This window comes from Catharus ustulatus, chromosome 17 (assembly GCF_009819885.2).
Source record: "Catharus ustulatus isolate bCatUst1 chromosome 17, bCatUst1.pri.v2, whole genome shotgun sequence".
Classification (NCBI taxonomy): domain Eukaryota; kingdom Metazoa; phylum Chordata; class Aves; order Passeriformes; family Turdidae; genus Catharus; species Catharus ustulatus.
The window spans coordinates 5,092,689-5,113,765 of NC_046237.1; the positions used below are offsets into that span (position 1 = coordinate 5,092,689).

A 21,077-nucleotide genomic window follows, 5' to 3' on the forward strand; every position below is an offset into this window, starting at 1 on the left:
GGGGTTCTCACATAGACATCAGGTGCTGCTCTAAGTGTTTAAACCATCACTCTCTGCCCATGGCACATATTCTCCAAAACACCCACAAAACCACTTTTCAGTCTTTCAGTCCCTGCCAGAGGACTCTGGCTGTGTGTCCCCACCCTGTGAAGGACAGATACTCACACTGGCACAGAGGGTAGTTGAAGTAGCCTGGAGCACACTGGTCACAGGAGTGCCCTTCAAATCCTGTCCGGCACAGACACTGCCCTGTCTCACTGTCACAGCTGCCATCATACTGACCAGGGCCAGAGCACTGGCAGGCTGCAAAGCAACAAGGGCACTGGTAAATACACAGGATTTTTGTCTTTAGCATTCCCAGGAAAGGAGCCAGGGCATCGGGTTCTGTGGGGTAGAAGAGCAGTTGCTGGAGAAAGCATGGGGAAAGCAAGCATGCCTGGCCCATAGCTCATGTCCACAGGGATTCCCCAAGAGTCCCCCACAGCTTGGGAGCATGCTGGAGCATCAGGGCTGGGTGGAAAACAACAGCAGGAGTGCAGAACTCATGGGAATTTGTCACTTGGAAGCGGAGCTGTGAAATTCCTCCTCGCCAGCAGGGGTGGAGAACAAGGAGAAGTGCAGCAGGGCGAGCCCTGCACACACTGGGTACTCACGCTGGCAGCTGGGTCCGTAGTGGCCTGGGGCACACTGGTCACAGTGTGTTCCCTGGAAGTTGGGTTTGCACACACACATCCCCACCCGAGGGTCCTTCCGACAGGCGTTGCCCTCCGTGCCACCCGCGTAGCAATCGCAGTCTGGGGACACACAACAGGGGACACCACACAGGGCTGTCAGTCCAGCTCAGAGCTCCCTCAAGGACAGGGCAGGAGTTGCCATCAGGCAACTCAAATGCTCAAGCATTCACTTCCACAACCTTTCTATCAGGTCAAAATGTTCTAACCAAGCCATGCCTGGCTCGGGGCGTGGCTGGGAGGTCTCAGCTGGTGAAGGTGCAGGGTGGGCAAGGCACAGGGCAGGCGAGTGCTGCTTCCACAAGCTCTGCTGATTCAGTGTAGTGTGGGAATAATCAGAGCCTCTGGCTAACCAGGGTGAACTGTAGGCTTTCTCTCTGCACCCCAGACCTTCCCACTTCCAGGGCAGGGTGTTCCAGGCAGGCAGTGCTGAGGCTCTGAGCCAGCCCTGCTGTCACCAACAGCAGTGGAGTGGGGTGCTAGGCTGGGAGAGGGAAGGACAAACGTAAACCAAAAACCAGAGGGAGAGGGAGGTGGGGAAATGAGAAGGGAAGTGAGAAATTCCAGCTCAGGAAAGAAAAAACCTGTCTGGAAGATACAGGCTTCAAAATATCAGAAGGAAGGAAAAGGTTATCTGGAGTGTGCTGGGGAGCATGAGACAGGGGAAGATTCGGTGGGAAAAGAGACAGAATAAGGCACAAGGGAGCAGATGAACTGAGAGGAGTGAGCATGAGAGGAGGGAGGTGGAGGGGAGCAGGATGAAATCATGGGTGAGCTTTCTAAACAACAGAGGAAGGGACACAGAGCGAGTAGCTGCCTGTGCATGACCCTTCAGAGGCACCCACAGCAGAACTCCTAGCTCAGCCACAGTCCCTCCATGGCCTTTGGGGGAGATTCCTCACAGGGAGGGCAGAAGGGACATCCCCACATGGCCTGGACCCCAGAAAAAATCACCTTGTCACTCTAGGCTAGAGTTCCCATGTCTATAAAAAGTGGATCATAAAATTTCCTCTACCCACCAACTCAGCTGCTGGTTGCACTTTCTTAAAACCACCCAGGGCTGCCTCATACAACGTATGTGCCCAGTAAGCTGAAGACCTGATCTTGCATTAGATGGGAAGTATCACAGAAATGAAAGCATTGCCAAAACAAAAAGGAAAATTGCACTGCTTACTTATTATCTGTCCTGCAGGAAGCACTTGCTCTCCAGTATCATTGTGAGAGAAAGCTGGAATGGCTGTGCAGAGAAAGACACATTGCACAGGTCACCACACACTCAGAGAAATCCTGATGGGGTATCAGGGACTTGACAGTCCCAAAGCTGAACAGGCTGAATAAAAATGTGGAACATGGAACAAAGCACAGATGTCCCACTACACAACAATCCATTACACCCCTTTTCAGTTTTTCAGAAGAAAGTGAAACTCCATCCAATGGGAAGCTCCTGTTGACTCTGTTTCAGAGCAGCCCAGCTCTGGTGCAGCTTCCACCCAAGCCAAATGTGGGCTTGTGCCCACCTGAAAGAACTCCTCCTGGGGAAAGGACATCCCAAGAGCCACAACTGGAGATGCTGGGTGTGTGGGCTGCCAGGAGAGAAGCCCCACTTACGGTAGCAGTGGGGGAAGTTGATGTAGCCCTCGGCACAGGTGTCACAGTGCTCCCCAGTGTAGTTGGGTTTGCAGTAGCAGCGCCCGGTGAGGTCCTCGCAGGTGCCATCCGTGAAGTCAGACTCACAGTTACAGCCTGCAGGGAGGGACAAACCAGCAGCAGCTCACTGACTGAGGCCTCAGACTCCCTACAGCAGCAAAACCTCTCAGCTCAACCCTGCCCAGTGTCACCAAGGCCAGCAGGGTGTCACTGCAGAGGATTCACACTCACGGTAGCAGATGTACGGAGAGTCGATGGGGTGGTCGGGGGAGCGATAGTAGCCAGGGATGCACCTCTCACAATTAATGCCAGTGGTGTGATGCTGAAAGACAGTGGGTTAGAGAGGCATCAGCTCCTCTGCCTGCAGGATTCACATTCATCCGCCAGATTTACTAACAGCTCCAGGTTACAGAGGAAGCAGCTCAGAAGCATCAGCACACTGAAGACCTAAATCTGCTCAAAATTCCACATACACTGACCTGGAACAAAGCATTTCCTGCCAACTGTATCCTCCCATAAACACAGCGTGAGTTTCAGGTTCCTATCTGACCTTGAGCCCATTTTCCTTCCTTCAGATGGTGAAATGTCCTGACCACTTTGTGCTTGGAGGATGGGAGCAACCTGTTTCCTCCCAGCAAGGAAGCACAGCCAGAAGTTTCATGGCAGTGCATGAATTAACCAGGTCACAGTCACCATCACCTTGGGAAGGGAAGAGCTGCTTTCCTACTTCCACAGAGACTGAAGACTGGAATTGTGGTGGGCAGAGACACATCCAGGGAGATGCCAGAGCACTGTGAACTAGGTAGGGATTACACACTGTGCTGGGCTGAGGGGCAGCAACCTGTCCCTCCCAATTCTGGTGTCTCAGCAAACTAAAGCTTTAGGAGGTAGGGGGAATACCAGGGAACAGCTAGAAACCCAAGTGCTGCTCTCACTACTAGTGCACACTCCTTTAATCCACACCAAAGAGACTAAATTTCCAGGGAGAGACCTAATTGAGACAACAGAGTGGTTTGGTGGAGGTCCCAGAAGACTGAACTCTAGACTGGTAACAGAAATAAACACAAACATTTGCAACAGCCTCTTCCAGAGAAGCTCTTCAGGCCTACCTGGCAGTCAATGCAAACACCTCCCCCTTCAAACTTGTCCTCACGACTCCTGCTGGCTTTGTGCCGATCCACCTCCGGGTCGTAGTAGCAGTCGTAGGCATGGCCATTGCAATTGCAGGCTGGAACACAAAGGGATGGGAGCTAAATCACCTCCATTCAACAGCTGCATCTCAAGAGTGTCAACCCTCCCTCCTGGGTTTGATGGGCTGCTTTTCCATGAGGAAAGATGCCTGAATGCATCTGGGGGGTTACATGATCTCCCAAGGTCTCTGAGGTCTTTCTGTTCAAAAGCACAGAAGCAGCAACTCCTTCACAAAGTCTGGTCTGCAACCAGGGGAGCACAGCGGGCACAAAATCATGAGTAAAGTATGTGCAGGCGTGTATGGACGAGAAAGGAAAATTACCACACCAGTCGTCTGGTTTAGAGAGCAACATTCTTGCCTCTTTTATCCCACCCTGGGTAGAGGTGAGCTGTAAAATCCATCACCAGGTGAGGGGGCTTTAGAAACTCCCAGGATTTAAGATCCTTTGCCACCCTGTGTTTCTAAGACACGGCGTGGTGCAGCTCTGTGCTCTCCCAGCACAGCAGAAATTCCACTGTCGGCACTGACCAAAGGTTTCTCTAGACAAATAAAGATGTCCTGTATGTAAACACGTCCAAACCTAATTCATCTTGCAGACAGAATTGAGCAACCAGACTTGCCAGTACGAACCCTTGGACACCCAGGAGGAGCTGGAATGCAAGCAGAGCCCAATCCCACACGGACCTTGCAGACCTCCCTGTGCGAGCCTCACCTGGACACCCACCCACACTCTGCTGTGTCACTGCCCCAGCTCACCCAGCCCCACCAGCCCAGGGAGCAGCTCCTGGGGCACTTCCCAGGGCACTGAGCTGTGCTGGGAAGGAAGGATAGCCCAGATCCCACTTACGCTGGCACTCGTTGGCGCTGTCGGCGGTGGCAGGCTTCCAGGGGAACTGGTTGTAGCCAGGGCAGCAGCGATCGCAGGAGCCACCGCAGGTGTTGTGCTGGCAGTCACACTGCAGCCTGCAGGGATGGCCAAAGACAAGGTTGGGGGGATGACTGGGAGGTGTGGGATGGGGAGCTGCTGTGTGACCCTGCTGTGCATCATTGTAGTTGATCTGCTACCTGAACGAGTGCTACTTGCTAATGCCAATATTCTAGAAAAGAGGCTTCCAAGGCTTTTTTAACTTTTAAATTTATTTCTTTTTTTCTGAGCCAAACACCAAACTTTGCTGCTCCAGCTGCCTTCTCTCCCTTTCTTCTCCTCCACCATCATTCCTTTTTTTCTTCATAGGTAAACAAAGATAAGAGAAAAATCAGTGTGCCACTGCCTAGCCAGCTCTGCAGAGAATGAAATGTGAAATGGTTGGAGGTGGCAGTGGTAGAAACTGAGCTGAAGCTGATTATTTGAGGGAGTGTAAAAACACAAAGGGGCTGCATGGGGCAGCACAAAAGGAAAAAATGCCAGCCCATAGCTGGAGAGGATGGGGCCACACAGGTGCTATTGCTCCTCCAGGTACACCTGTGCAGCAGGGAGGAGGGCACGAGAATTGAATTAAGGGTTTCAGTGGATGCTGGCGCCACACTCCCCGTGCTCTGCACCTCCTGCTCTCCAGTGCTGGGTAAACAGGCGGCTCCGGAGGCGCCGGGCGAGGAATCTCGACAGGCACCCGGTGGATCTCGTCCCTGCCCGACCACAGGGTGATTCATTAACGTCAGTGACATCAGCTCCAAAACCTCCACTTAGCACAAGGCGATTCCCATCCAACACAAACGCTTTCTGTTGTATTAGACTTATGGATAATACAGCATGTTCCAGTTTTTATCTGTGCAATTACTCATTTCCCCTCAGGGCCAGTCTGCGACTCCCATCTCTCCCCCCTCCAATGCTTTTCCATTCAAAAGCAGTGTGTTTAAAAATAAATGTAATTTTTTTAAACGTTAGAAACAAAAGGAGCAGTCATTCAGGGTGAAGTGTAGGAGTGCAGACACTGCAGTGAGCTGAGTGCCACAGTTTCCACCTACATGTAATTTTAAGATGTGGGACCTGCAAGTCTTTGTACAGTGGATTGTCAGAGGCAGCAGCACTGTACAACTGGCCTCATTTTAATGAAATATGGAATGACCTGACAGTTTGGGGGAATGCAAGCAGGATCCACACTCAGCATGTTTGAGGTTGAGAGGCAGAAGGTCCCAGTGCTGCTCCCAGCCCTTCCCTTGCAGATGCCATGGGACACTTGGCTGCATCAGTTCTCTCAGCACTCGTCCTGACCCGTCCCTGCCCACAGTCACAGGCTGGGCTGTAGCTGGCAGAGTCCAGGATGAAACTGAGCCCCTGGCTGGAGCTTAAGTGGCAGAAAACATCCCTGAAATATTCACTAGGAACTTTGTTCTTCAAGTGTTCTGCAGACCCAAGGGGGAGTCTCAATGAGAGGCAAACCTTGGCTGTGTTTCTGGAATGCAATCCCCCACAGACCTCTCACCTGGCTGACTACCACTCAGCACTTGCAAGGAAACAAAATTTTATCGTTTCTTTCCATGGCAGCAGCTGGAGATCAAGATTAAGATCCATATACACACGCATGGAGAAAGATGGTCACTGAGTCAGGGAACTTCTAAACCTGCTGAGCAGTGTTTGTCTCCCTGACTGGAGGACGTGGCTCCAGCCACACATCCCAGGCTCCTTAACGTTCAAGAGGTTTGAAAAGTACTGGTTCAGTTCCCAGAATGCAAGGAGATGGCACTGCATGAGTAAAGATGCTCATCTCAGATGGAGAAGGAGGTATTTATTTAGTCTTTGCTGTTGAGAGTTAGCAATGACCTCTCAGAGAGTTCATCTATCACGGCTTTACTGCACCTTGTGCTGAGTCTGTGCTGCTAATGAATTACAGACAAATGTGCAGAAACCACAGTATTTACATGTTTCATTGATGGAGTGTACACAAGGAAGAAGAGGGAGCGGCTGTGTTCACATAGCACATATTTCCTGGTCATCCTGCTCTAAGAAATAAAACCGCAGTCTTCCCTCTGGAATTGATGCTCAATAGCAGAGACTAAACAGTTTCCAGTGAGCAGCTGTGGCAGAGCTGACAGCAACACACAAACACTACAGCATCTGGATTTGGCTGGGACATCTGAGGAGCACAATCAAGAAAAAAAAAAGCCCCTTCCTCTGTGTCTGACTGTATGGAGAAAAAACCACCTGCAAAAAGAGACTGACAGATGGCACAGATCTACTGGCACACATGGTGCTTTCCCTTCCAAATGGGAAAGGGGAAGCTGGAGATCAGGATCCAGCAGTGGGAAAGCATCCTTCATCTGTGGATGTGCTTCTGCAGCCAGGCTGCTGCTGTCTGGTGGTTATCTTCAGCATCAGGCACAGGAGGAGCAGCTGGGCTCTCTGGTTGTCTCCCCTCCTGCTTGTGGCATCTGTGACAGGGCAGTGAAGCCACAGCAACAGTTGCTCTTATCAGACATGCAGAACCCTTGCAGGGCTCTCCTGAGCTCACTCAGCCCCCTAACACACAACTCTTGTCTGGGTTCCTGAGCCAGGTTCCTGATGATTTTTATCTCACTGCTCCCAGGCTTTGCCAGGAGAAAGGGTTGTGCCTCATCCTGCTGGCATTCACCTTTAACCAGGAAAACATTCCTTCCCTCTGCTTCATTCAGCCCATTCCAACTTAGGGCAAAGAGAGAAAGCTGTGAGAAGTGCAGAGAGCCTTGAGGAGCTGTACCTGCCCACAGGTCCCTGCAAACACTCACACAGGGCCCAGATGTGCCAGCTCAACATAGCTGGATGTGCAGCCTCTGCAGCTTGGCACTTCACACAAACATTCCAAAGTTGCACGAATATTATCATTTATGGCCAGGAAGTCAGATCATGGACATGCTTCATCATGTCCTGAAGCCTTTGCCAAAATTTCTAGCTCACCTCACCTCTACCAAAGTGCTCATCCTGCCTTTCTGAGCAACAGGCACAAGAAACACGGGGATGTACAGAAGAGAGAAGTTAAAATGAGCAGCAGAGACTCCCCTAACAGGCTGAGACTGTGGGATTTTTAACAGGGTCAGGTCAATCCACATCCCTCAATTTGCATTTCCTTGCCCAGCTGCTGTCACACATCAGATTCTGAAGAGGCAAGACACAAGCAGAGGGCACACAGCACAGATTGCTGAAGACATGACAAATTTCTGCTAGCTGTGTCTCAAGGGGACAGTGTGTCTGAGCCCCAGCTGATGTGGCATTACAGATACCCCAAGCTGGCTCTGTGCTGTGTCAGGGCAGGAGGGCTGGGATTCTGCCCAGCAGTGCCCACTTCAATGGGAAGGTTGGACACAGCTGCTCCCAGAGCCTGGAAAAAGGCAGCATTTCATCAATTGCTCATTTTCTCCACTGAAACTATCAGATTTCTGCTGACTTGCCTGTGCTCCTGGGCTTGCTAAAGGGTACAGCAATGCCATGAGAAGATCTATTTATCCAGCACTTTTCCTGCTGCATCCCCAAGGACTTACAGCTGCTATGTTCTGACTGTACAAAGTACACAAGTAGGAAATGTTTTCTCCCTCAGGCCAGCATGATCTGCTCTGGGTGAAATGCAACAGTTGCTTACCAACGTGTGCTGCAACATCAGAGAACAGGCTGGGGCCAAGAGTGAAGAAGCCAAATGCAACCAAATGAGAGTGGAGGAGAGGAATTTCAGGAGACAGAGATGGTTGCAAACAGAAGTGGCATTGAACAAGGATATCCAACACACCTCTCCTTGCTCAGCTTTCCCTCCTCTCTTGGAGAACCCCAAGAAAGGTCCTGCCATTTCCAGTTAAAGAATCACTTGTCCCCATGAAGCCTTTTGCCCCATCACACAGATGCACTTTGCATCCAGCAACACAAATGTCTGAAAAACAAGGAGCTGTACATTCAAATATTTATGAACTTCCTTTTGTCAGAGAGTTTGGCAACACTCAGGCAGGCTTGCTTACCAATACATCTTTGTTTTAACAGCTTTAACCTTGGCTGGGACTCCCTGGAATTTTATTTTAGACGATCCAAAAGTTCTACATGATCCTGATGAGAAGGAAATACAAGCTCCCCTCATCCAGCTGAATCTACCCATCCTTTTCATAAAGGCAACATTCAAGCTGCAAACAGATGGCAAAAAGCAACACTTCCATGGTCTGAAGCAGCTCTTTGGCATTCCAAGTTGCCAAGGCAGATGGGAAGTTCCATTAGCCAAAATGTGACTTCTTTACACACTGCTGTTCTTTTGCAAAGAGTTGTTCAGATATATACATAACCAACCTATGGCTCTTATGAGTAGAAATGGGAAGCAGACTCTGATTTCATGGCAGAACATCTATTTAAGAGAGCATTGTCTCAAATGCTTAAGAAGCCACATGGAAGCAAGAGACTTCTCTGCACAAGCTCAGAAATGATCCCAGGACTTTGATGGGAAATCTCCCTGCCCTACATCAGTATCCCTCCTCCTCATTCTCACACTCTGCTGCAGTGGGATGGCAAAGTTGTGGACAGGGAAACTTGACCAGGGAGCTGATCTGGCTGAAAACCAGTCTGACAAAATTTGTGATTTTTGCTACTTTGTCTGGAGCAGATTCTGCTTCTTTCTCAAGGCAGAGACATGAACAGCAGTGATGGCACCATTGCAAGTTCAGGACAGGACACAACCAACACTGGCATCATCTAGAGCAGTAATTCAGATGCTTTCACACAGGGATTTTGCAAAAGGTACCTGTAAGGGTCGTTGGGGTCTTTGGCATCACAGACGTCTGCGTGGCCGTGGCAGACACAGCGCCCTCCAATGCTGATGTCCTTGATGCTGTAGTAATACTGGAGAGCACAAGGAAAGTTTGCCATTAATACAAATCAGATTCATAACCATTCTACCCAAAACCCAGCAGGACTTCATCCAGTAAAAAAGTTGTGTTGGGATATTTCCCTTACAGCGACACTGCAGGCTGCAGTATCTGCCTATGGTAAAATCCACCAGCTCTAACAGAGCCATGAGCTATGAGTGGGGGGCTCCCAGCATAGCCAGAAAGCCACATGTGACACCAAGAGGTGTTTCCCAGTTTCACATTGTTGGTGTCTTCCCAAGCAGCCTCCAGCTCCAGCCACAGCAGCATGCCTTCAACTTTAGGAGGTGCAAGACAAAAAGAAAATCCCCCAGGCTGTCCTCTCCCCAGAGGTGGCTTGCACAGCCCTCAAACAGCTCCAGCTCAGCCTGCCTTACCCTCCTTGTGACCGTGGGGTCCCTCAGAGCTTTGCCCATCAGGTGCCCCAGCAGAGTGTTTGTCTGCAGGAAGCGCAGTCGGATGTTGGTGGCTTTGGTGAAATTCCGCAGTAGAGGAGAGTAGGAGAAGTTCATGGCTCCTGGGCGCCCGTTTACCAGAGAGACAACAATCTGTGAATGGGAGGAGAGAAAAGGCTAGGTTGGACTGGGCACTGAGCAACCTGCTCCAGTGGAAGGTGTATCTGCTCCTGGCAGTGAGCTGGGACTGGTGGGTCCAACCCACACCAATCAGAATTCTGTGGGGTGGGAGGAAATTAATCCGTCCCTCAGTTGAACCCAGTCTTCCAGATGACTGGATCAGTTCTCTGTCAATCTCATTTGGTTTAAATAAATACTTTCAGTGGTAACCAAAAATTGAGAGGGAGCCTATTAACATGAGTACCAAGAGCCACTGAGTAACCCTGCAAACTCCAGGGGATGCAAACAGGAGCACCAACAGCCACTGAGTAACCCTGCAAACTCCAGGGGATGGAAACAGGAGTACCAACAGCTATTGAGTAACCCCACAAACTCCAGGGGATGCAAACAGGCAGCTGCTCACCTCCCCATTCTCCAAAGGCACGATCCGGGAGTATTCCGTGGTGCAGATGGCGTGGTCGTCCCTGGTGATACGGTCCACAGTGTGCTGGCCAAACTTCTCAATGCAGTCCCTCTTGGAAGCTGTTCATCAACCAGAGATGAGAGCAGTGAGAGAAAAGGAACAATTCCCAGCCCTCTGTGGATTTTCCCACGCTGACCACAGGAGAGATGGGTGTGCAGTCTTTGTTAAGCATTTACCACACAGAGATCGCTTTGTGTCATTAACTCTGTCATGGCTAGATACAGGTCCTCCATTGAGGGAGGTGTCACTCTAACAGTAATAGGCAGAAAACCCCCTAAATCACCTCCCTGCAGTAAATGAGGAAGGTCAGAATAGTCACTGCCACCACCTGCAGAGAAACCCCTCAATTTTGGCATTAAACTCACAGTTTAACCAGCCCAAGATCTAACTCTGGTCTCAATCTGTTGTCTTGCTGGCTTCCACTGAACTGCAGAAGAGCTCTTTGCTTCCAGGGCTCTGCTCTGATGTGGGAGCTGCACCATCATTTCATGTGGCTCCTAAACCTCCTGGGTCAGTCCCAAAGCCAGCACAGAACCCACAACAGGAACAATCACAAGCCACAGTCACTGCTGGGACATCTCCCACCAGGGAAGGGAGACAAGCAAACCACCTGCAAGTCTCTCCCAAAAACTGCAGGTCCCCTCCTCACACCTCACTCAATGCCACAAAACAGAAATGCCAAAGTCATCAAGAGCCACTCCTTGGGGACAGCAAACGAGGGCTCCTGCCACTAAGTGGCAATGCAAGGCTGGATAAAGTCAGGGAACAGGCATCACCAGGCAGCCACTCTGCTGGCTTGGTGACCTGCTCTGGGGACGCTGAACACCCAGACTCTCCTTGCAGCTACAGGAACGGCCTGGCTTCCCACTGTGACTGCTCCTGCAAGTCCAGCACCCTTGTCCCCAGGATGTGTGACATCCCTGTGCTGGCAGAGCCAACCAAACCACTGCTGGGGCAGCTCAGGGCTGGATTGTGCAGGGTGGTGAGCACCTGCATCTAGCCATGCAAAAACCTACACAGTGCTATTCTCAGGGACTGCTCCCTCAGCAAGAGCCTGGACAAAGACTGCTGCTCCTCCCCACTCCCTTTTCACCTGTGCCAGGAGCTCACAGCAGAGTGTGCTGAAGGGAATGTCACTGCAGTGCTCCTGAGGGTGTTTCCATGGGGAGAAAAAGGAAGAAAAGATAGCCAACACCATCTCCTGTTCCTGCCAGTGCTACTCAACCCACACAAGAAACTGAAGGGGAAATGCTAACCCAATTCACAGAAATAATCCTCCAAAATCTGTCTCAGTGTGCCTCCAGAAGGCAGGTCCCCCACTGCATGTGCTGCATGGGTAGGCAGAAGGAACAGCAAAGGGGGAGCAGAGAATTTCTGCCTCTCTGTCTTCACCTCTGACTCGCACCCATCCACACCTTTTCTCCAGAATGTGCCCTTGCTCTGGGAAACACTGTTTTGGCAACAGCAAGAGCTCAGCTGCATGCACAGGAAGATGTGGAAATATTTAACACCAGGTCTCTGGCCGCCAAGGTTTGCTTCACCAGGTGCTTTTTTAAAGGCAATTTATTTTTAAAGCCCCAGGCAAGGAACCTGTCACCACTGGCTCAAGATGATTGATTTCCAGAGCACTGCCACGGCTGCATGGAGACAGGATGCTCAGCCCAAGGAGCTACTCAGGAAAACCAAAGAACTCCTCCAGTTATTGCAAAATCTGCACAACCACGTGAGCCAGGAGCTGGGCATTCTGAGCTAAAACAGAATAACCCACTGGCCTTAAACTCCAGCAGTGCTTTAAGGAAGCAGACACAGACAGAGCCTCACCCAGCATCACTTCTCCCTCCTCCCACAGAGCTCAGCCCAAAATCACCTTGGCACCTCCTGTGATGAGCAGGGAGGGACAGCACTGAGCCAGGGTGGACAGTGCCACAGAGCCACCCCTGGCAAGGCTCACGAGCTGCTCTGAAGAAACCCTGCATCTCTGCCAGCTGCTTTTAACCCTGCTGCTGACCTGGGAGTGTTTTTATTAGACCACCTACAGAATTCCCTGCGATAAAAATAAACCTCGGCAGAGGACTTCTTGTGCTCGCAAATCTGGCAGGTTTTGGAGCAGCCACCTCTTAATTTCCATGGGAATTTTCCATTGGGCTGTGTCACTGCACGTCACTTCTCCTGGGGAGTGGTGGCAGGGCCTGATGTTTTGGGAGGGAAGGGGACTCCAGATGTTGCAGCACTGCACCAAACATAGGAACACACCAGCGGGGCAAGAGCTCCCTGTGCAGCCCCAGACCATGCAGGAACACGACTGCAATGGGCCCCAGGAGAGGCTTCAGAGTTGGCAGAGAAATTCTCAGAGAAGACAGAAAAAAGCAAAGCAGGAATTTGACAGCAGTAATTCCCTATTAGCACACAGCAGAGAGAAAAACATCCACCCCAGAGGGGAGCTACCACGCTAAGGTAACACAGTGGTAATACGTCTGCAGCTCTTTCCTGCAGCACAAGAGGAAGCCAGAAATCCAAAGCACAGCCTGACAGGTAAACCAGAAATATGAGCCTTTAGGGACAGCCCAGAGCAAGGCCTCTGAGTGCTCCCAAGTCCTTTCTTGCCAGGTTTTAAACTCTGGCTGTAGATCTTAACTCACATCTTCTCCCAATTACCGCGCTGCTCCTGGGAGGAGCTGGTGGTTAACAAGTTCCTCGGCATCCGGCTACCCCAGAGACCCTCTGGGAGAAGAGTTTTGTAGAACCAGCTGTTTCTTAAGGTTTTAATCAGAGAGCTGGGAAGCCAAATGCACAGACTAGATCTCCTTTCCAGCCAGCTGTCTCTGATCCCACCTTGCACAGCAGCAGGACAGCAGTTCCTGCCCTGCACAGGCTGATCCAATCTCCGGTACTGATAAGCACAAGGGAATGTTTTCTGCATCCAGACTTTTCTGTGATAGCAGCCACTTGGAAGTGAGCTGCTGCTTGGCTTCTGGAGGAGCTCAAATACAGTCTGGGATGGTACAGGGAAGAGGCAGAAAGAGGAGGGCAGGGAGGAGATAAGAAATCTCATCTTTAGACATAGATCACCAACACCCAACTGCAGACACTGGTGCCAACTTTAGCACCCCCATACACATCACAACATTGTTTTAAAAAATACATTTAGTATCAGAGAGCAAAATAGTTTTCCTGTCCTGAGGAGCATTTAGCTCTCAACTCTTGCAGCCTTACTGGGCACATGAAATAGAAGATGTGCTGCATCACAGCAATGACACAGGAATTGCCCCAAACCCAACCCTGTATTTGCACAGAATTATCTTCACCACAGCCTCACCACCTGGCACTGAGCTGCAGCCCCTTTCATACTCACAGGCAAAATACTGCCAGGGCTCGTAGGTGAGGCCAAAATCAGTTGATCGCTCCAACACCCAGAGGTCAGGACGAGGGGAATTGGCAAACTTGATCAGGACATACGCTACATGGAAGAGCTGGAAGAAAGGAACACAGAGTTAGTTGGTTGTTTGAGGCATCCTGAAAAGCAGAGAGAACTTCATGGGATCCAAGTGGAATAAATGAGCTGGCACTTAGCAGCTCCTGCTGCTCACAAGCAGCCTGTGGAGCGAAATCCTCCGTATCTAAAGGGATGGTGATACAACACGGCTGCTGCAGAGAGCCAGATTAGGGAGCTCAGCTCCCACTGAATGCAAACACAGCTCAGACTTTGTGGCTACAGGCTGTGCTCAGGTTGTGCTGGCAGACACCTCAGGCTTAGCCTGAGCAGGCTGCATTACAAACCAGCCACAGTGCTGCCCTGGGGACTTGGCTTTGGGCAGCTCTTGGGTGACAGGTGACACACTGCCCTGCCTGCCAGGGAACAGCCAGCTGTACCTTACAGACAGTACCACAAAATCCTTCTTTCTGATTTTTTAAGCCCTGCTCCACCAACACAAGCTGTGTTTTGAAGCCTGTTCCAGAAAAACTCCAGCACAGCTCCTCTTCCCCAGGTGCCACAGGGAGGGGAGGGCAGGAGACCCACTTGGCTCCAGCACAGCTCCAACACTGGGCTGCTCCCATTTGTCTGGACACTGACATGTGCACACACACTCCTGCCAAGTATAAAATAAACCTAGTCTTAAAAGAGCTACAATGGCAGTGCTAGAGAGAAACAAAAGCCCCAGCAGAATTTCCCTTCCCCGGCTGGCACAGGCTCGCTCCAAGAATCCCCACTCCATCATCCTGTCACAAAGTGATATTTAAAGGCAAATAAAGTCCTCTTATCAGAGGAAATTCCTAATGTCAAAAAAATCCAAAAGGGAGTTTAGTGCTTGAAAGACAGAGATTTATAGCCCAGGAGTCCCTCCTCATGCAGAGGTTGTATGAGCATACAACACCCTAAAGTATCAGAGGGACATTTCTGCAAGGGGAGGAGAAGGACAGATCAGTGCCCATCTCAGCCAGGCAGGAGAGCCAGAACAGCAGCCAGCACCTCAGCCCTGCCCTGGCCACACACACTGAGCCAGAGGACATTCATTAATAATAACATGCCTCCAAAGCAGCCCTGACAATCCACAGACTGGGCAAGTAAAGGGCAGAAGAAATAAGAAAGAGGTATTTAAATCTACCATCTGTAAAGCACAGATCTTGCTGGGGTCAGTCAGACAAGGAGTGCTGGAGGGCAGATATGGAGCAAGAGGATGTGGGCAGCCCTGGGGACTGGCAGCAGCTCTGTTCCCCCCTCAGCAGGACATTCAGGGATCAGGATAATCCCAAATGCTCCTCTGGCTCAGCCTCTCCTTCACTCACCAGGAGGATTGGTCTGGTTCCCACTGCAGCGTGGCGACACCTGAAAACACACCTGGGTGTAGACTAGGGGGGCTTGAGAGAGATGCTCAGGGAGGAGGGAACCAGACCCAGCAGGGAATCCACACAAAGATCAAACACAGCAGGACAGGCAGCTCTCCAGGTAGGAATGGGCAGGAGGGTGCGATCTGCCACCACTCTCTGGGTTTGCACTAAGGACTGGTGCCATCCAGAATAAAGACACCAAAGTGGTGACCCAACTCAGCTCTCTGCTGCCAAAAGACTTTCAAGCCCAGCCAAGGGGGAAAACAGGCATCCTTTCAAAAACTGAGGGAAAACAGACCTCGATGCTGCCCTAGTTCCCCTCTGCAGCATACGTGTTTGTCAAGGCATACAGGACCAAGCTTTTTTCAGGAGCAGTTTTTGCTGCCTGCTTACCCTCTCAGCAGAGCTGTTATTGGACACTGGAGCCCAAGAGGCTTCAGCTCAGGCAGCTGCTTTCTCTGCAGGACCAGTTCTCACAGCTCAGCATCTGCTTCTTGGCATGGGAACAGGGCTGAACACCAGCCTGTGGAGTTACACCTTCCCTCCACTCCAAACCCTCCTCCAGCTTTATTCTGCAGGGAATAAATTAATGCTCCTGCTGGAATCTAGCACTGCCTGTAGCTGGACAAAATTCCCTGTGGCTCAAAAATACCTGCACATGCTCTGGCCTCAGGCACAAGAGCCTCTGGGTTCTGGGTTCTTGCTGATATATCTGCAATACCTCAGCTGAAAGACAGGGCAGATATTTGCTCTCAAAGCCAAACAATTCTTCTCTCCATACCCAAATCCATCTGCAGCAGTGCTGTGTGCTGTTGCTGAATTTTATTCCAGTAGTGACTGCAATCTTGGGACACAAATAAGCCAGCCAACACTGCACAGCCACTCCCAGCATGGAAGGGTCTTTCCTAATGGAGCACAGAAAATTTTTAGGAGTCTGTGACCCCAGTGACCCCAAACCTGGAACAAGACCCATGTCCTGGTATTCAGGGGGATTTCTGTCCAGCCTGGAGTCCCCTGCCCCTCCATCCAACATCCTTATCTTTCAGACTATCACAGCCTGGCCAGAAAAAATAACAGAAAATTGCCTGTTTCCAGTGCATCTGCTGAGAAAACTCAGATGCAAAGATGGAGCAGTAACTCTAAAAATAGAGCTGGCAGAAAAGCCAGACTTTTCATTCCATGTTTAGTTCCAGTACAGTTCTGCCCAACCAATATTGCAAGGGAAATGGTTGGGTTTTTTCCAAAGCCTTTATTTAGCTCTTATTATCAGTCCAATGAATAAAAATCTCTATGCTCCCAGCCATTTTGGACATTTTTTCCCCTTCTTCATGGAGAAAAGAGGTAAAACACCAGACTTGATGGTCACACTTGTCTCCAGGCAGGCAGATCCCACCTCTGAAAACATGCCAGGTACAGCTCAACCTTTGACCACCCTCTGGAATTCCATGAAACGACCTTCCAGCCAGGAAATTCTGACACTACTTTAATTAGTAACCAGATTTCTTTGAAAATAGTAACATCTCTACATGTAGTTGATATTGCTGTTGGTGGTTTTGAAGCAAGTTTCCTTAGTAACAATCACTTGCAGCTGCCCCAGTGCCTGGAAGGATGGAGCCAGGAGGGGAAGATGGAGATGATGGCATTCCTTCTGTGTCCCACACTCCATCCATTTGTGTCTTTAGATAGTGGGCAGCTTTATCCAGCACCAAAATACCATTAGAGATAATCCTGATTACTCCCCAGTGTGACAGTGCAAAGACTTAGAGTAAAAACAGATTCCAGAGAGTCAAGAGGAACTCAGCTGCTTTTGGAGCAGCACATTCTCTGTCTGTTTGTTCATCCATCCTTCTCTGTAAGCAGCACATGAGGGCAAACTCACACATTTCTTCTCTATTCCTTTCCTCAAGATACTGATTTCACTTTTCCACATGTGGGAAGAAGACAAGCTGGACCAGGTTTGCATCCTGCACTCCTTTGGTGAGGGAGTTCTGGGGAAGCCTCACTGATAATCCAAGGCATCTCAAAGCCACACAGAAACATTCAATAACCAAAATAAATCTTCACTTTGTTGTAATATTGACAACTACATTTTCACCAGTAGCAAGAGGGGCTCTTTTTGGTTCTGGGACTGAAAGGTCTGAGCAGGCTGTGCTGGCTGGGAGCTAAACCCAGCTCAGCTCCCAGCCCTGGACCCTGCAGGAGGAGTTTATACAGTGAACCACTTGCTGATTTTCCATAGGACAGATTTATTACCTTTCCCACTGAATTATGAAAATAGCACCATGTAAAAGCAAAGCAGTTCAGGTCTCCCTTCCCACTGCTCCATACCCTGTGTGTGGACAGCAGTACCAGCACTGCTCATCCCCACACCTGGGACTTCCCAGGAGGATCCCATGGACCTGCTGAGCAGTGCTCAGCAATAATTCCCACTATTTATGGGTACATGAGGCCTCCTGGATACAGCCAAGGGCTTCAGAACACCCTCAGCAGGGTTTTGGGGCATTCAGCACCCCAGTCTGGGTGACTGCACAGCAGATCCACACATCTGCAAAACCTAGAAGCAGGGAAAGCAGAGAAAGAACTGCTATGGAAAATGTGGAGAAGTTAATTTATTTTTCCCCACTTTGAAAAACCAAATGATTTTACTCCCTCCCAAGCCCATCCTGGTCCATCACTGCAGCCACAAGCCCACCTGGAAAACGTGGAGATGTCAGAGCCTGGATGGGGTTATCAATCCACAGTGCCAGGGAAAAGCAGCTCTGGGGTCACAGATCACCTCTGTTCATGGCCTGGTGAGTGGCTGCTCAGCTGCCAGGAATCAGCCTTGGAACCTCTCAGCAGTGCTGGCACCACATCCTGGCAGCAGCTAAAGCTAATAAGGTGCCTTTCTGTGCACCTTTTATCCCCACAAACAAACATGCAGGAGGTGGAAAAGCCCTGGAAAGGCAGAGAGCTTCTGGCTCACTTTGAATTTCTCTAGGTCAGTGATCTGCCCCCTTTGCATCCTTTGCCTGTAATCATTTATTCTCATGGAAGCAGAGAATTTACTCATTAACAACTGACTGTCCCCCTGCTGAGCTTCTGCAGTCCTACAGCAGATTTATTTCTCCCTAGCCCATCCATCAAAATCCTTTAATAAAATCTCTCACATTTAGTGTGTGCCTGCTTTTTATTTTCAATCACATAAGAACCACTTCAACCCTTCCAGCAAACAAAGGTGCTTCACCTCCAAGTGGGTATGGCTTTTCATCCAGTCATTTTTTAAAAATAAAATACTCAAGTGCCTAAGAGCAAACAAACCCCACATACAAAAGCACAAAAGTCAGTGTTTGAAAGAGGGGTGTGCACTGAAATATGCTTTGCCCCCATTTTGCTCTTTTCCTCACAGCAGCTCCTGGCTTGTTCTTCTTGTATATCTGTGTCTCAAATCATCACTCCTAAAAACTGTGTTTTTCCAAGTTATTCATGGAGGATTTCAAGGTTCTGAGTGAGAAGGTTCCCTATGCTGCTATCTCAAGATTTTCCTGCCAGGCTTTAGAAACACCCACCATGGGGGAAGGACAGAGGTGCAAAGAGGCAGATATGAAACACTCAGTAGTGCTGGGGTGAGCACTGAGACTCAATTATGCACCAACCAGTTTCCACATTTTTCTCTCAAAACTCTGGAGTTTTATTGAGAGAGATCAAAGAAAACACTCTCCATGAAACCAGAGACTCAGAGCTACCAGCCAGCATGAAACCTGCTCAGTGTCACAACAAACAGCAGCAGCAGCAACCCAGTACTTTATGATGTTATTTTCTAAACAGTGCCTGTTCCCTTCCTAAGCAGCTTGGCTTAGGTGAACAGCTGATGGAGCATTTTCCACAAAGGATTTTTTCTTTAAACACCACTTCTGAGAAGGATTTGGCTCGTCCACCAATTTCACACACAGCACTGCTTTATCTTCACAGCATCCTCCTGCACAAGCTGTCCTTCCCCTGCCAGTGCCACACACACCTCCTGCCAAAAATCCTCGGGGGACTAAATCTGCAGCACTTGGCACAGGGCAGGGCAGTGCCATTGCTTGTGACCTGCCCAGTGCTGAAGATCTGGACAGCCAAGGTTTAGAAATGACCTCCAGCAGGGCAGCAGCAGAGCCCAGTTCACTGCAGGTTCAGCCAGCTGGCACTAAGGAAGGCACAGAGGAACATCCTGTAAAATCCCTGCCTACCTGGAGCTGCAAACTGCAAATCCAGCCACAGGTGCATTGTTCAGAGATGCTGACACACCAACCTGCACAGGGTCAAACACAACCCTGTGCTGAAACCCCAGCAAGGGGAACCCTCCTGAATTCAGATCATCCTCTGTGTGTGCCCCACAGCACCCCTGGGGAACCAGAGGCACCAGAGCAGAGCAGAGCTGGTCAGGACAGAGGGAGATGGCTGGAATTCCTGGGGATGGGGCTGCAGTCACTCACAGAAGGACTTTGCCCACACCAGCCTCTCACTGTGCAGCAGGAGATCCCCTACACTTGACTGAGATGGCCTTTGCAACTTCCTAGGTTGCTGGGCAGAGTGTTAAGTAATCATTAAAGAAAATACTTAAATATTTGTCTTTTAGCCCAAACTTGAGCTACCACACCCTCAGGGAATGGCTAAATGGACTCCCCTGTCCCTGGACACCCTGTAAAGGGGTACAAACAGTGGGCTGCAAAGCCAGCTCAGCCCACCACAAACTCCTACCCTCTGAAATTGCTTTAATCCTCCTGCAAACACCATCAGAAACCCAGCACAGAGGTGGTTGTAAAGAGACCCTTAAAACTTCCTGGTGCTGCAGAGATAAGACACTATAACTCCATTCAGGATTTCAGGTTCTCAGACTATTTACCTTGAGGTGTCAATTGTCCTTGATGGTTAAATGCTTCTAGGAAGCTTCTGGGAATGTGTGGATTTGGGTTTTTTTGGGGTTTTTTTTGGGACTGATGTGATCTGGGGAAATATGTGAATTAATAATTAGCTGGCAGAATTACTGGCAGTTCACACCAGGTTCTTCCTTCCAGTAAATCATATGAGAAGAGGGATAAGGAGAAAAGTGACTCAAAGGGAAAAAAAAACTCTTTTACAGAGACACAAAGTGCCCTGATGGCCCTCACTGTGAAGAGCCATGTGCTTGTGATGTCCAATGTGCAGAAGTGAAAAAGCCAAAGTTCCTGCAAGCAGCTTCATGCAGGTGACAATAAGCAGGTGTCCCAGGAAGACTTGTTATTCTACAGGAATTTAACTGGAAGCCACTCAAATACAGCCAGATAAATAAAACCAGCCACCTACTTCCTGAGAGAAAAAACCCCACATGATTCTCAAGGCTGATTTTCAAAGGGGTCCGCTGCCTTAATTATCCTCCCTTAAACCAATAGGAGTTTGAGATCAATTTTAGCAAAATGAAAACTATGCCACAGCAGAAACTCATAATCCCAGGACATACAGGAAAAAAAGTGCCTTCCTATAAAAAGAAAAAATAGGGAATTCCAGCTTGCTGATACTAACTGGTGTGCTTGCAGCTTAAATCTGAAATTGGTAAGAAAAAGCCTGACTGCAGTTATTTGAGCCTGCAAGAAGCAGAGTCTCTTCAGGGAGCTGTCACTCCACACACACAGGGAGAGTTGGGTTTTTTGTAACAAATGGGAAAGAACTGACTCAGCTTTTAATGCCAGATAGACTTTGAAAGGAAATCTCCTTGGAGTGCCCCATTCTACCATGGTAAATTCTACACAAGGAGCACATCTCTGTCCTGGAAGGAGATGATGCCCAGTCCCTGTGCCCAGGACAAAGGGCTCAGCACCTCACCCTGAGCTCCA

The 21,077-nt window shown here is 49.8% G+C and overlaps 1 protein-coding gene across 2 annotated transcripts in view; it reads right to left on the reverse strand.

Moving 5' to 3' along the window:
- Window positions 1-21,077, reverse strand: part of LAMA5 (laminin subunit alpha 5) — an 83,088-nt gene that overhangs the window by 34,018 nt on the left and 27,993 nt on the right. For both annotated transcript variants that reach the window (XM_033074693.1, XM_033074692.1), the window contains exons 3-13: window positions 13,769-13,886; window positions 10,357-10,475; window positions 9,756-9,926; window positions 9,255-9,352; window positions 4,418-4,533; window positions 3,488-3,606; window positions 2,610-2,700; window positions 2,340-2,474; window positions 1,906-1,968; window positions 654-794; window positions 166-303 (exon numbers count right to left, since the gene is read on the reverse strand). In XM_033074693.1, the coding sequence (XP_032930584.1) occupies window positions 166-303; window positions 654-794; window positions 1,906-1,968; window positions 2,340-2,474; window positions 2,610-2,700; window positions 3,488-3,606; window positions 4,418-4,533; window positions 9,255-9,352; window positions 9,756-9,926; window positions 10,357-10,475; window positions 13,769-13,886 (1,309 nt within the window). The remainder of the gene's footprint in view (window positions 1-165; window positions 304-653; window positions 795-1,905; window positions 1,969-2,339; window positions 2,475-2,609; window positions 2,701-3,487; window positions 3,607-4,417; window positions 4,534-9,254; window positions 9,353-9,755; window positions 9,927-10,356; window positions 10,476-13,768; window positions 13,887-21,077) is intronic.